Source organism: Odontesthes bonariensis, chromosome 9 (genome assembly GCF_027942865.1).
Source record: "Odontesthes bonariensis isolate fOdoBon6 chromosome 9, fOdoBon6.hap1, whole genome shotgun sequence".
Lineage (NCBI taxonomy): Eukaryota > Metazoa > Chordata > Actinopteri > Atheriniformes > Atherinopsidae > Odontesthes > Odontesthes bonariensis.
The window spans coordinates 29,771,038-29,786,877 of NC_134514.1; the positions used below are offsets into that span (position 1 = coordinate 29,771,038).

Sequence of the window (15,840 nt, forward strand, 5' to 3'; positions counted from 1 at the left end):
TTGTCAAACAGCAATGGAAGTGTGGCAGAGACGAGCAGCAGGCAGGTGCCAGATGCTCAGTCCCCAGCCCAAAGGCAGCCAATATTACCCTCGAAATATCAAATATGTCAAAACACAAGAACAGTTTGGAAAATACTATTTCTATGACTCACAACTTACTTTTCAGTTCCAACATTTCTGGCAGAAAAAGAGACGACTTCATAGGTGAGAAATCTGAAAGATATTATGCTCACCAGGTATTCCCAACAGGTCAGAAAATCCCAATCATGAGCTGAAAACTTTGGCACCAACTCGCAGTAGCTAACATCAGCATGTTCCGTCAGCTTCTGGATCCAGGACACAATCCATGATGGTCTATTTTTACTGATGTAGTGAACAACTTTTGTACACTGCTTATGCGGTACCACATGACGGGTTTTTAGTGCACAAAAACGTAAAGGAACAATTTCAGTTGATATTTTGAACAGCACTACAATCGGACTCATAGCAGTCAATATACTGCATGAGTTGGCTGTTCAGCCACAGTGAAACTTAGATGCATAAATAGAGTCATGAAAAGGTTAGGGTTATAGGAGGTCAACCAGCAGCCTGGTGGGTGGATCCTTAGAGGAGCTTAAAAAATGACAGCTCTGTCTTATTGATAACTCTAGTAAAACAGTAGTCTCAGAGCAAGGAGATTTGTTGGGAAAATATGGACCTTTCTAAAATAAATGGAACTAAGTCAATAAGAGCTTTACATGCAGAGGAAAGGGTGGAGAAATAGTCCCCGTCAAAACTCTCACTGCAGCATTAAGAACCACTGAGAGTCAATCATATAGTCTGTTTCTAAGGTCCTCGTGTCCAAAAACAGTCATTTTAGTTTGGTCTAAATTTAGAAGCAGAAAATCAAAAGTCATTCAGGCCTCTGGGTCTTTACATCCTTTATGGAAATGCATAGCTTAGCATCATCTGCATGGCAATGGAAATATATGGTGTGCTATTGCTTAAGGGAAGAATGTGTCAAGCCCATGTATCATTCCAAGCAGAGAACTCTTTGGAACTCCATGACAAGCTCTGGTATGTATGGAAAACTCATTGTTTACACGAAAAAAAAATGGAATCTATCTGACTAATCAAATTGATGCCATGTAATGACATCGAATTAGCCTAAAAAAAATATATTGTCTTTGTGTAGATAGACAAGAATTACACATTTCGTTCAACAAAAATTACATATTTCGTTCATGCCACCAAGCGCAATGTAGGAAAATTTTGTTGCTTGACTTTAAAGCCGCACATACAGCCGCTCGATGAAACCTTTCTGACTTTCAAATGCTGAATATTTCTCCTCGTGGATGTGCCTGTCCTTGTGTATTTTACATTAAATGCCTTGAGTATGTATTCTTCTGTGAAGTTTTTGTGTCAAATACCATGAAATTCTTTTTTAAATGTGTGTTTCTGGCTAGAATCAATAGACTGTGTCAATGACAGTTTCAGGTCTAAAAGACAAGCTGATAGTTTAAAGGAAGTTATTTTGGTCTTTATCTTTGAGATATCAACTGGAGAAACAGTCCAAATACAAATCAGAAACCCTGCAGTTGTTTCTACTGCTGCTGAAACTGGCCCTATATCAGTGACAGAAGTGGGATGGTTGTGATGAGTTTTTTCTATCCAACAGATAGGATTTCATTTGTCAAAAAGCTCATAAAGTCTTAACTTCCGAGAGATAAGGGAATATGGCTCAACAGAGCTATAACTCCTTGTCATTCCAGCTACAGTGCAAAAAACCTAGGAGTATTCATCTTCTGCTCTTTTAATGATGAATGAGATTCTAGTTTTTTAATTTATCAACCATCCTTTCAGGCCAGATGAAGTTCTTTCGAATTGAGGAAGCTTTGCAGCTTACTTAATGTCCACTTTAAAGTACACAGCTGTAAAAACCTTGCACACAAACCTCGAATACCAAGAACCTGTTCTCTTCTAATACATTTTCTGTTCTTCAACAGTCAACACAGTTACATGTACAGCTGAGATGAGCTACAGTTACAGCTTGACTTGAGCAGTTAACCGCACTAACATCCTATAGTCCCAGTACAGATGTGTAGGAGCGGAAGAAGTATGCCAAGTGCCGCGATGTTGAGAACTGTGTGAGAAAACTTTGTCAATGGGAGATAATTGTACATGTAAATATAGCCAAATTCAGCTGCACAGATGCTGTCTTTAAGTTACTTGAATAGTGACTTTTGTAGCAAAGCGACAGTCTAGATATGCTTTAATCAATGGCGAGTTGATACATAGTATCAATGAGCCTCGTATCTGTCCCAATTACTGACATTTTTAGACATCTGACAAAAGAACCCGAAAAATATATGAATGACAGCAGCTTATTGGGGATTTAGCTGCATTAATATACACTTACACTTCACTGTTTTTACAAAATGATGCAAAGAAACAGAATGTTGTGTGAAGCAACTAGGCCCATTTGAGTCTAGTTGAGCGTATACATGCAGAGGTGATTCAGTCCCAACAAGTGTTACGCACGGACACGTTAAAGTAAGCGCATTCAAGAGTTGGCTTCATATGTTCTGTGAATTTTGAACTAAAGAAGGCAGTTTTTAACTGAATGTAAAGTGAGGTTCTCGCAGCATTGAATGACCATCTTGTTCGACAGTGAACGTGTGATGTTGAATTGTGCCTGCACACGCCCTGTGAGCTCACAGTTCCGCAGAGGCCACCATATATAGCATGATTTCTGCAGCTGCATTAGAATAACACATGCTTATAGTTACAGAAAAATGTAGAACTCCGCAGCAACAATCCCACAGCAGACAGCAAGTCACAAACTGACAAAAATTGGAGTACCAAAACAAAAAGTGGGGTTCAGAAGAGAGCTATAAAGAGAAAGTTATGAGGGCTGCCAGCTGAATCTGAAGGATGGGATAGATGGCTTTCCACAGCAAAAAAACAGAAGAGAGCATCTGCAGTTTAAGTTGGCCACTAAGAATAATTTTATCGGAGGTGACACTCCAACAGTAAATGTTGTCACACAGTGTTGTTTTATTTGTTTCTTTTAGATGTATTTTGCTCTTTGAAAATTTTTCCTCCGCTGCTAAACTTACCGTAGCCTATGTTAATGTGATGTTCATTGTGTGACTGATTCATTACTAGCTCTCTGATGGCTATTATGATTAAATAGGAGTTAAAAAATGTTGACTTGCAGATAGTGGGACGAGAGACAGGGGGAAGGCAGGCTGCATACTAAATGACTAGCTAGCATGCTTTGGACACACTGTGCAGGATCCACTTAAACCAGTGATCCAGTGTGATAGACTGTAAAGTGAGAAAGCAAAAGGCATGCTTTTGCTTTTGTAGATTTTTTGGACTTTGAATTAGTTTTTTCTTGTCTTTGTTTGTTTCTATTCTGTTTTCTTGTTTGGATTCTTGGTGTTTTGACTGTTTTTCATTTAAATTAGTATTTATTCAGTTTGTATCTGTCTAGATTTTAGTAAGTTCCTCTCAGGGTTTGTCTTTGTAGTATTACTTTGGTCAGTGAGTCTTGTCTTGCCTCAGTGCTGTTTAGTTTCTTGTTCCACTTTTTCAACAGTAGTTGTCCTCAGTTCCCCTGGTTGGTCATCTGCCATACTCTCACCTGGATTTAACCTGTGTCAGCTGCCGTCACTCACTAAGCAGTTCCCCTCACAGTAGTCATGCTCCTTGTTTGGTCACAATCCTCATGGTAGTTCTCAGCTGTTCTGCTCGTTGCATCCAATGCATCATAAAAATGCTTGAAATGATTGGAATCATACAGAAATGACATCTATAGTGCAGATTAGTAGAACGAATGAAAATTAAGAAATAAACTTAAATTAGTTAATTTTAGGACTGAGATCAGATTTCCAAATGGTGAGCTATGAATTTCAGCTAAATCAGTTTCAGTCTGTGTGAACTGAACTTTGAACTAGTTCTCGAGAAGTGTGTGAGTACAAAACACCGCCAACCACATTGCCTTGGTTTATCAGTGTGCTTAATGTTGAGCGTGAAGCGGCAGCAGAGATATTGACATGTTCGGCTTTTATAGAAGAGAAGTTTTCAGGTTTCTGAATCACAGTGGCATGAAAATAACAGTGACCTGACAGCAGATTCTTAAAATGTGGTTGCAGCGTCATCAGATAAGCACCCACCGAGGGTAAAAAAAAAATCCCATGCATTGTAAAAAAAAAACTTAGCAAATGTGCTCAGTGTGCCATTGCAATTATCTTTTGTACTATCTTAAAGTTTCCGGTAAGTGAGCAATTACGACACCCACAACGAAACCCCCCACTGCAAGAGATAGCGAAGTATCGCTGTACTCTCAGTTTTCTTTTACTTTGATTCTGCCTTCACACTGTGCAGTAATGGCTAAGTAAATTTTCCATTCAAGGAGCGTATCTTCAGATGTGAATCTTAACTTTTCCAGAAAAATGAATAGATTTTCATTTTCATATAAAAAACAAATGTATTTCTTTTAATTAATGTACTGTTGTGATGGGGGTTCAGTTTCTATGGAGTGGTCTATGAATTGATAAAGAATCACAGGTAGAGTTCTCTTTTTACAACAGGAACAGTGTACCAAAATAGAGAAGTTCAAGAATAAACCATTTAAACTGGTCATGTTAACTTTTTACATAGTATGATGAAGGCAAGTTACTGTCCCGATGTGTTTCTTTATTCTTACTTTGGGACAGCAGACTTAATGAACATTGTGAAAAAAAAAATGTTAAGTTGTTATAGTTGTTATTTGCTGTTTAGCAAAGAGTTGACTCTAGGACACAGCAAAATATGATAATAGCTGCATAAAAACCAGGTGCCATTCATTTCTAAACTATATCTGTCGTAAACCTTAGATAATATATGTCCAAGCTGAAACAACTGTGTCAATGTGAACCTCAAAAAAACGCAAAATGGCTGGTTGATTTACGTCAGAGACCACAATTATTGCCACAGCACACTGATTTCCTGTTACTTTTTTCCTGTCCCCTCATTTCTCACAGATAAGAGCAGAGGAAGGAACCACTGAGTTTTGGGCTCTGCTGCAACTTTCAGTAACGGACACAGAAATATTGCACTTCTGTTCAGGTAGACAATATTTAAACAACAATATGACCAATTTGTTGTATGCCGTGATTTTTAGCAGCATCATGGTGGTCGGTCTGCCTCTCAATATCGTGGCGCTGTGGATCCTGCATCGTCACCACAGCCTCAAATCACCCAGTTCCGTCTTCATGGTCAACTTGGCCATCTCAGACCTGCTGCTCGTCATCACCTTGCCCATGAGAATCTACTTTTACGCTACAGGCAACTGGAGTCTGGGCAAACTGGTATGTGTCTCGATCACGATGCTCTTTCGCAACAACATCCGCTCCAGCTCCATCTTCATCACCTTCATCAGCGTGGATCGGCTGCTGGCCGTGGTTTATCCTCTGAGGTCACGGCACCTTCGAACCTCATCCAGAGCTGTGAAAGGTGCTGTGCTTGCTTGGCTGTTTGTGTTGGTGATGAATATCCCAGAGGGTTTAAACTTTTACAAAAAGGTTACCAGCAATGAGACGACTTGTTTTGAATCTGTTCCTTTTGGACACCGGAGACCATTTGGCTACTTTTATCTTGTGTTAGTGCTCATCTTGATGGTGATCAACATCGTGTGCACTGCTATGGTATCTTGGACTCTACGCAGTCATCTCAGTGACTCTGCAAGGGTCAACAATAAGGTGAACGTTTTGCTGATTTTTTTCCTGAACTTGGTTATGTTCATCATCTGTTTCCTTCCAGTGTCACTCGGTGCAATAACAGTTAGTAACAGTTCTGAGCTCACGCCCATGATATGTCTGGCCAGTGTGAACTGCTGTCTGGATCCGTTGTTGTATTACTTTTCCCTTGATGCCTTCTGGAAGAAAAAAGAGACAGTGGATACGACAAGAGAACAGATGACAACACAGAGAACAGAGGACACACATTGTCACAGGCCTTTGTAAGATGTCCCATTTAACATTTTGACATTCCTGCTTTTTTTTCCTTCTTCTTTATGGAATATTTTATTTTTCCACGCTTTAAATCACGTAAGCAAGATTAACTGTCTTTTCAATAGGTTTGGGGAATTTCAAGATAGAGGGAGTGAGTGTCTTATAGGCTGCTAGATAACAGTATCACTTCCAAAGAGTTTTAAGGCGGGTTCAGAAGAAATGGGAATGTTTAAAGGGATACCAGATTATTGTGGCAATTAAGTTACTTTGTAGTACTTTTGAAAAGAACTGATGCCACCTATGTTTGTGCCAAATGAGGAAACCAAGTCTCTGGCACATAAAGTGAAAGCAGGGAAACATTTGTTTTTATCCAAAGCTGAAACCAATATGTAATTGCTGTATAAATATTTGATTTCTTTGGAAATAGATGTAATTTATGACAATATTTTTTTTTTCTGAATTTGCGTTGCACTGTACAAGAAAGAAAGGGGAAAAAACTAAAATTACTAAAGACAACATTTTCACCTTGAAAAGCCAAATTCAGCTTTGTCTGTAGCCTGTAGTAACGGACGGCGCACTGGATCTCAGGACCAGGCACAAAGCTCACAGGAGCGAGCAGTTTTAATGTTGTTGTGGGCAAGAGCAGGCGTTCAGAAAAAAAACCTTCACAGTGATGTTATATATAATTACTTTTTTTTTTTCTGGTTAGTGTGTGTTCATGAAAGAAACCAAGTATCATGTTCTTTGCTGCCGTTTTACATTGCACTTTCTTTTACCCATTCAGTAAACCTTATAATGCAAACGTCAATAGTTTGGTGCCTTTCTTTATTGCTGCTTCATTATGTTGTTACAACTACAGCATTTGATTTACACTGGAGCCCTACGTTGGGCTTGGAATCCTGCTGGACCTGATGCAAATCCTATGGTCAGAGGTTCAGCAGCAGTGGGCAGGAGCAAAAATGTGGAAACAGTCATATATCTTTATATTTACTGTACAGACATGAGAATGGTATTAATCCTCTCATCTGACTCTCTGTAGACAGAATTTGTATCAAACTCTCTTGGCAGGAATGTAATGTTTCTGCTATTTTGTAGCCGACTATATGAATCTTTGGTCTTATAGCCTAAATGGTAAAAGATTAACATAGCTTTAATGATGACAACTGGTTTTTATACCACAATTTGAAGCCTTGAGTTGGCCCTTACTATCTTAAAAATCAGAGCTGACAAATGACCACTGGAACTAATTTCTGAAACTATTCATGCTCAAAGCAACTCAGCGCAGTTGCCAGAGGAATCATCCTCCGTCAGTCGTTTGGGGAAATGCTGGCTAAGACACTTTAGCGCAGGCTTGACTTTTGAGGCTGTGTTGTAAGTATTGCTCTGGGACATAATCTGTTTAAAACCTAAGATTTTTGGACGAATTAAAGAAATAAGATGTAATCTGGCGATTACAAGCCTGTTGGCCAGAGTATCTGTTCTCTTAGCTGTCTTCATATTGAGGTAATTGTCTCCTGGTTGCGACTCCGTATTTGCTGGCTACATGAATGATATCAATCTGCTCATTTAAGATATAATAAATATCTTAAATATATAAATATATATAACTACAAATATAAATATAAATATAAATATAAATATATATATATATATATATATATATATATATATATATATATATCGGAAGCTTACACATATAACATATACTGTATAGATACTGTTTAAGATGGAGTTAGTTTCTTCTCATTATTTGAAACTGATTCTTTTCAGGATCTTTTTCTTTTGATTGCTTAGCATGGTAACAGTTTGTAATAGTTTGACTGTCTTGTGTGTTTTTTTTTTATTTCATCAATTCTTTGTGTGACTCAGACCGTTGCCTTCTTTGTGAGCGTCTTCATAGTGGAGCCAACAGCTCAAGGCCTAAGCCCCCACCAGATGGAGGGGATGTCACTGTAAGCCTGCAGCAGACTGTGAGGATAGGTTACCTCATGTGCAGATTTCAAGTGATCCTAAACTAATTGCTGCAGGATTGGCAGAACTTCTTATACATGACTGTTTTATATTGATTTTCTCTTTCAAACGGCGAGCGTGTAACTGCAACTTGTCGTGAAACATGAGATTCTTTTATTATCGACATCAAGAGAGGCAACCCCGAAAAATAGAATGCATTGTTGCCACAGTGGAGCATGTGATGCAAGAGCAAGACGGAGGATTACATCAGAGAAATATTTCAGGCTTCACTTGATGCAATAGAAAACAAACAGGAAAATCATTTCACAATAAAACATTCAAGAATCAGAGGGACAAATTCTGTATTGTAAAAATATGAAAAAAATAATAATTCAAGGTAGTTCGAAATGGACTCAAAAAGAAAACACACACAGCTTCATGTAGATGTAAAATGCAGCCACTCAAATAAGCAATTCAATCTAAACTCGTTTGTTAACTTGATCCCATGACAGGAATTATACCCTTACTGTAATTGTGAGCACATTGTTATTGAGGCTTAAAAGAGACATTCAGGTGGGATAATTATCACAAATTCAGACAGTATAATCTTCATGATTGGCACATCCTACAAAGAGTAGGCCAAAAAAATATTGTTTTTTGTGATTAGGGAAAGATTGCATTTAAGACAATACTGTTATAAAATCAAAAAAAATAACTACATCCAGTGGGGATGGTAAACATAATTAAACAAGCAAATACTTTGAAACAGTTTCCATTAGGTTGCCGACAAAGCAAAAAACAAATGGCATTTAAACTGGCATTTTATAGAACTTTTATTCATTTAAACATACAAAATAAAATCAGTCACGTGAAAAAGAAAGTTTGTGTTGATACCACACCATACCTTCAAACCTATGTGCACACGTTAGAAAATCCTCAATCATCTTGCAACTGAAGGTATTTAGCACTAAAGAAAGATGAAAACATTCCATCAGAAATCATGGTTATGGTGAAAAGAACCTCTCATTTATAAGATTTTACAATCAAAAGAAATCTGGTGCTCATCACATCTCAAAAGTGGATTGATAAAACCTCAGATGAACAACAACACATGATGCATTGCACTACTACATATTTCACTGTTCTTTTAGAACAACTAAACCACAATGATGAATCTGTGTGTGGGAAACTTAAAAGAGAAAGTAGGCCCTCAAAGCTTCTATAAGAATATAGAGAGTAGGTTGCAGTTTGCAAAGTTGCAGCTGAACAAAGCTCGAGACTCCTGTAACAATCTCCTTTTTGGCAGACAAGACCAAAATGAAGACATTTGGCCATGATGTACCCAGAGACAACTTATCGCCTCCTACCAGTCATCAAGTATGTGGGTGGACGGGCGAAGATTTGGCCTCGTTTTGCAACCACAGGACCTGGGCACCTTGCAATCACTGATTCAGTCATGAACTTCTCTGTATACCAAAGCATTTTCTTAAAAATATGCTATTTCTTCTTGTTGAACTTTTTTTTAAACCTATATATTTCATGACAGAATGGCAAAATAATGGTTGAAGGAAATGTTTTTCTTTTTCTGAAATAATATACAGTATTTTGAATTCAGACTTTTTTTATCATGTATTGTTAATCCAAAATGCCTTCCTGATCACTCAAGCTCCACTTATGAGCTCTCAACTTTATCTCCAGTTGCCTTTTCATGTACTACTTTCAAACCAGGACTGGTGCAGCTTTGCTCCAAACTGGTGGCATCTGTGAAAGTAAGTAGCCGGATGGGAGGGTTGATTCGGATCGGCAGGCTGGTGCGCCTCTGAGTCGCCAACGTGGGCGGTCACATGAGCAAGTCAGAGATTCTAAACCAGAGGAAGCCTTGCGCCATGACTCCACAGCTGATGGCTTCAGACATCGATCAAACACATCTGTGTAGCTTCTGAGTTGGTAAGAAAATGAAGAAGATTGTGTTGTCACGTTAAGCCTAAAATCAACTCACTTAATGTTAGAAACATAACCAGCTGAAGTCTGCTGCTACACTCTCCAACTGGTTATGTAAATGAAAACAGATTTAAATCACACAAACCTTAAAAGCCTACACAATCATCGGAAATCTGTGAAGAAAAATGAGCACTGCGTCATGTGTTTCGTGGTGCAAAAGTAAAGCCCCAACGGTTTTGATTCATTCACTTTTACTTTATTCACAGACAGATTTCATTGGCAGACAAAATGTACAGATCAGTTGGTTTTGTTCGACAAACTTCTAAGATAAATATGCTTCCTTTAAGTTGTATTGACGTTAGTTCAGTCTCTGACTCTGGACTAAGGCTTTAAACGTTTAAACAAAACACTCTAAGAGTGCCGTTTCCTGTTATGGATGAACACATGCAAAGAAAAACAAAGATTATTGTAAAAGGAGTTGTACGTGTATGTGTGTGTTTGATGGGGCATAGAAATATCAAATGAGATATATAGATGGGTCTTCACATGGTTGGATGATTGAATATTGTTTAAATTTGTGAATGCAGTTGAAGGTCACATCTGGTCTGTTCTGTGTAACTTCTACTATGCGATGGTGCTTTTTAACAAGATGAAAGGCAAAAAGGAAGAGCCGGGAAGCAAAAGGCAGGCAAGATACAAGCAAGCAGCTAATCAGAGGTTACATGTTCGCTCAGAAAAGACCTCATGCTTTGCACAGATGACTGTTGGTACAACTAAGAAACACAATTAACCTCCAGGGTCGCAGCAAATAAACAAAAGCACAGTCAACTTGACAACACATAGGAACAGTAACCATCAAACAAATCCCCAAAGAGGAAGAGGAGAGGTCTTGAAATAATCCTTTATTATTGGGTTAAGGATTTGCTACATGGAAAATCCTGTGATAGAACCAACAACTTAGTATTGCATCACCCTTCAGGGTAAAAACTCACAACGGAACAGAAAGAAGAACAATAACACAAGCAGAGAGTGACACTGAAAAAGAAAATAGTTTACAAACAACTTCAAAATCAAAAGTAAAGTGCAACTCAGACACAATCAGATCCACAGGAGGGTGCTACAGTGGCTGGGGTAGTGACTGGAGATGTGCTTTTAGGTTGGAGCGATTACACCGATGACTTTACGCTTCATCGCAGATCACCGTCTCCACCACAAATGTATTCTCAAAGTGGCGGATGTGGTGGCAGTCCTTCGCCTCTCGCTTGTTGATGCCTGCGAGGGAAACGGTGAAACAACAGAGAGGGAATCAGCCACGTTACTTTGTTTGTTGGACTCCGGGTCCGATCGGATTAAGCCAAACTTACGCCTGCGGGTGAGACGCCGGTTCAGGCGGTACGTGTCCTTCCCGTTGCACAGGCGGTAGATGAACGGTCCCAGCTGACGCATGTTGTGCACTTTGCCAGTCACCACCATCTCCTCATGGATGATGTAAGTCTGAGGCAGGTATGTTCCCTTCTGCAGGGAACAGAACAACAAGCTCCATGGGACATGTTTGTTTGCGTGATTATAATACACCTGCCTGGGCAAAAACAGACGATGTTGAACAAAATCCAGCTGAATGCGAAAGCTGCTTTAAATGGTGAAAGTACTGATTGTGTATAGCAGCAGAAAATCCTGCCTGACAAATGGCCATCTGGTATTGGCAACAACTGCTTACAAAAGGGGGTGGGGGAAAAAAAAAAAGGGAGGGAGGATGAATTTGACAAAGAGCCTAACAATAAAATAAAAAAAAAAAAGTGCTGATGTCTGCAAGGCATTTTAGAGAGAGTTGTCATTCTTCCTTTGAGCAGCCATTAATTTCATGTTCAACAGCAACTGAAAGCATTAATTTCCCTGCATAACAAGCAACATGACCCAGTTTATTTGGCTTTAGTTTGATTTGAGGGGTTTTCACACATTGACCCTCTTAGTTGACACATCTTGCTCTTGTAGCCTTAATGGGATTTTGGACATTAGACTGATTTCCCTCCCAAAATAAATACTGATGACTCATCCTGCTCTGAGGGACGTATACTGATAGTATGATATATAACATAACATCTGAAGAGCTTATATGGAATACTGGGTGTGATCAGACCTCTGGTGCTGACCAATCAGTGAAGACTGGGATCTTTGGGAAGGCAGGGTGGGGCGGCTACTGACAGCTCCTCCAGAGGGACTCTGGAATAAACAATTAACTGACACGAGCACAGCACATTGTTCAACACTGCAGCCGTGTTACCTTGACATTGATGAGAAGCTCCCAAAGGTTGCGTGGAGGCATTACAATGGTGGTATTGAGCTCGATAACATAGCACTTGTCCAGAGCAATGTCATGGTAAGCGGTCAGTCCCTGGAAAAGAAAACGAAAGAGTCTCAAACCTCAACTCTACAGACTAGAGGGTGTATTTCACATTTTTGCACTATCCATCCATCCATCTTCCATACCCGCTTAATCTGTCGGTCGCATTTTTGCACTATTTTATTTTTGGTTTTCCAGTAGCAGTTTACAATATCAGAAAAATAATAGATTTAACCATGCAAGCTGAAGTGCTGTTTTAAAAATGACTGTTAGGCAGTCTGGAGCCACCCATTATTTCTACATTTATTGCTAGAAAAATGGGGGCCACGATTTGTTGAAACGTGCGGAAACATTAATGGATATATACAGCACATGAAGCAAAAACAGAGTTTGTACAATTTTGACGAGCTTGAAAGTCAATATTTGGTACGACCACCTTTCTTCTTCTGAACGCCCTTAGACACGCTTTCTTGTCATTTCTTTCAGTGGTTTAAGAGGCTTTCTTGAAGGACAAGAAACCTACCTTCTGGCTTAAACCAAAAAAAAAAACACTCCTCGAAAAAGGTAAGGTACAAGCAGGTACTGAGAGGGAAAAAGCAGCCAAATCTCCTACGAAAAAAATAAAATTTGGAAAGCCTGGAGAAATTTAGCTCAAGCAATTTGAAAATAAATTTTAAAAAAAGAATGAAGAAATGAAAGAATATCTGGATCCTTGAAATCAAAATCTCAGACACTGAATGCTTTGCTTATACAATTCTGAATTTCTAATCATGTCCAAAGAGGAGAAATCCTATCAATTGTGGTCATCCACAAACCTTTCCTTTAGCAAACCACCATCAGGTCAAAATGTTCCTTTATCCAATATTCGAATCATCTGCCTGAAAAAAACCCCGAAATCCTGAGTTTGTGCCATTTATAAATGTTAAGCAATTACATTAAGTCAGTATTAAAACTTAGTCAGCATTCCAACCATGGTCACACTGTGTGTTCAGAAGCATACTGACATTAGCATTCAGACCAAGGCAAAGTTGGGCAATGGCACCATGAAAAAGAACTTGGACGTCTGTGTGTATGCGTGCGTTTGACCTCACCCTGTGAAAGTCGTGGATTATGTCAGCCGGGTCGCTGCCTCCAAAGTGAGGCACGGGCACAGTGATTTTCTCGTAGTTGTCGGCCAGGTAGATGCCAACGTTTTCCTCCAGCTCCTGGCGCCCTCGCAGTGGGGCATATACAGAGTCTTCATAAAGCACCCTGCAGTGAAACAGATTCTCCTCTGGGATCTGTGCACAGACACAGAAACACAGGATAAGCCTTTAGGTCAACACCCAAGAAACAAGTCTGCGGCAGAAATATCCTTCTTCACAGCCCTTCTTGGCATTTATGAACTGAAGAGTGACATAGAATGAGAGCTTACATGAGGTATAAAGTAGTAGCGGTAGACATAGATGGAGGCCAGGACCAGACCAGCCATGAAGACTACCAGGCCGAAAGTCAGGCAGCACAGACCATTAAGGGGAGACTTCTTGGGGCGCAGCGGTAGAACCAGCTCCTCCTCATCCTGGAAAACACACAGTCCCGCGTATGAATACTCAAAAGAGACACAGAACAACATTTCCAGGCAGCACCAATCCAGCCTACTCATTTCCACCATGACGAGCAGCTGAAAATAATGTGATTTAACCTACATCTAAAATGGAATCTCACGTAAAAAGTGATGCATGCATTTAGAGCCCAGCTAGAGAAAAGGGATGTCAGGGAGCCTGCTCAAGAAAACCCGACTGAGACGGTGAGTAATCTTCCCGTATGCATCCAGTCTCACAGCCCATCTGCCAGCGCCACGCGCCCAACCTGCGTGGGCAGAGTAACACTACACACAGATAGTATCTGCTCAGTGGGCGCCTCCATTTACAAAAATAATGACTAACAAAGTGTCGAAGCACTCATTGTGGATGTACTGCTGAGTGATTGTGAAATGTTAGATTATTCTGTAAAAAGCCAGTTCTGTATGAAAGAAAACACAAAAGCGGCTACTCTAAGCTGGAGCAGTGAGGGAAGAACGAACAACTGTGTGGCTTTTGGAGGAAGACTCAAAGACTAGCAACGAGACTCATGTTCAAAAAGCAAATGACACCAAAGGCTTGAAAGCTGCTGTGCTGTTTGACAGCGTCTGGTATGTCTTTAGTGCCAAATTACCAGGCACCGACTTCCCTGAAGCAGGAGTTGTCGTTTCATGCTGTTCTTTGTGGAAACACTTGGGAGTCAGAGGGTGCACAAGGACAAGGAGGCGACAGAGCCTGCGTGAGCACTCACACTTCTGTGAGTTCTTTGTGTTCTTGCATCCCACCAAAAGAGATAGAAGCTCTTTCACGCCAGCTGTGAGGCCAAATGTTCAAAACATTCAGCTCAACACCAGTGACAAAGCAAACGCAGATATGTGCTTCTGTAATACTCACATCCTGTGCACGACTCAACTCTCATGTATATTCTAATATGGTTTATCATGTTGAGCTCTGCCGTGCATCATTGATAAGCACAATGCAAGGCAGAGTTCAGGGCTCCACTGCTGGCACAAATAATCTTGCATGCGCTGCAAGCCACAGCAACCCATCTGCCATTTTGTCAGTCAAAGCAATGCTTTTCTGGTATTCTACCTTTTTTCCCCGCCTTTTAAGCGTAGGGTTGTTCATTTTAACCAGCACTGAAAGAAACAAAAAAATCCACAAAGACCACACCGCTTCCGAGGAGACGTGCAATCCGATGCGACTACATTTTTATTTTTTTCCTTTTGAGGTTTGGTAATCTCTGCCCTGAACAAAGAGTATGCATTTGCGCATTTTAATATCTTGCATTGAGCTTCAACTTGCGAACCGACGCGGCAAATATTTAGTTTCCGCCCAAATGGCTTGCAAAAAACAAAAAAAATAAAAAAAATGTTGAGAATCTAAAGAAAAACAACAGTCCCCTGCAGTTTGTGAGCGTGCAGGTGCACGGACGCTGCCTAAGCACAGCAGGCATCACCTTACATAAGTATCATTACAGACAGCCGGGACACCCGTTATCATGGGATGAAATAAGACAAAACGACGCAGTCACTCACCATCGGATGAGGAATAAGAATTTCGGTTTTGTCCACATCATTGTCCTTTTCCACTTTCTGCCCCACGACAGACTGGAAGCTGATTTTCACCATGGCTCGGTGTCCTGTTCGTCCTCCAGCTGCAGGTGTCTGCACCTCCTCGCCTGTGTGAACGTTAGCTGATGTCAAACAGATGCGCTCACCTCCACGGCGTGCTGCTGTCTCTTTCTGCTCCCAACGCTGAGATGCCACTCTGGTTTTCTCCGTTTTGACCGGAAGTGCCTCCCCTCCAAACCCCACCGTCTTAAAGGAGCAGTCCGCTGTTTTCTACAATCACGCTTCATTAAAAGCTGATTTTCATCGTCTGGAGCTTCCTCTCATCTCAAAAGAGATGAGAGGAAGCTATTTCAGTCTATGGTTGTCAATAGCTATCAAAAGGTGCGTGATAAATGATTTATTATCCCCAAGACATTGCTCTGAGGTTAAGACAGTAGCAGCAAAAACGCAATGCGTTTTTTTTTAAAAAAAGTAAACGAGTATTGTGAGCAGTTTTA

The 15,840-nt window shown here is 40.2% G+C and overlaps 2 protein-coding genes across 2 annotated transcripts; one reads left to right on the top strand and one right to left on the bottom strand.

The window, feature by feature from the left end:
• Positions 1 to 5,013: 5,013 nt before the first annotated feature.
• LOC142388921 (lysophosphatidic acid receptor 6-like) lies at positions 5,014 to 6,921 on the top strand. The gene has a single exon (XM_075474493.1). It carries the CDS (start codon positions 5,118 to 5,120, stop codon positions 5,988 to 5,990), a length of 873 nt encoding a protein of 290 aa, XP_075330608.1. The 5' UTR covers positions 5,014 to 5,117; the 3' UTR covers positions 5,991 to 6,921.
• A 3,182-nt stretch (positions 6,922 to 10,103) lies between these two features.
• itm2ca (integral membrane protein 2Ca) lies at positions 10,104 to 15,545 on the bottom strand. The gene is made up of 6 exons (XM_075473993.1): positions 15,308 to 15,545; positions 13,625 to 13,768; positions 13,302 to 13,490; positions 12,151 to 12,261; positions 11,234 to 11,384; positions 10,104 to 11,141 (listed from the first exon to the last, which is right to left on the bottom strand). Exons 1-6 carry the CDS (start codon positions 15,398 to 15,400, stop codon positions 11,050 to 11,052), a joined length of 780 nt encoding a protein of 259 aa, XP_075330108.1. The 5' UTR covers positions 15,401 to 15,545; the 3' UTR covers positions 10,104 to 11,049.
• Between the last annotated feature and the right edge of the window lie 295 nt (positions 15,546 to 15,840).

Bases quoted from the DNA above. Each gene is read 5' to 3' on its own strand.
- LOC142388921 (XM_075474493.1), top strand. From the start codon at position 5,118: ATGACCAATTTGTTGTATGCCGTGATTTTTAGCAGCATCATGGTGGTC.
- itm2ca (XM_075473993.1), bottom strand. From the start codon at position 15,400: ATGGTGAAAATCAGCTTCCAGTCTGTCGTGGGGCAGAAAGTGGAAAAG. The intron at 13,769-15,307 runs GTGAGTGACTGC...TGTGTTTTCCAG, and splicing joins TTCTTATTCCTCATCCGATG to GATGAGGAGGAGCTGGTTCT. The intron at 11,385-12,150 runs GTAACACGGCTG...TGTTCCCTGCAG, and splicing joins AGCTTCTCATCAATGTCAAG to AAGGGAACATACCTGCCTCA.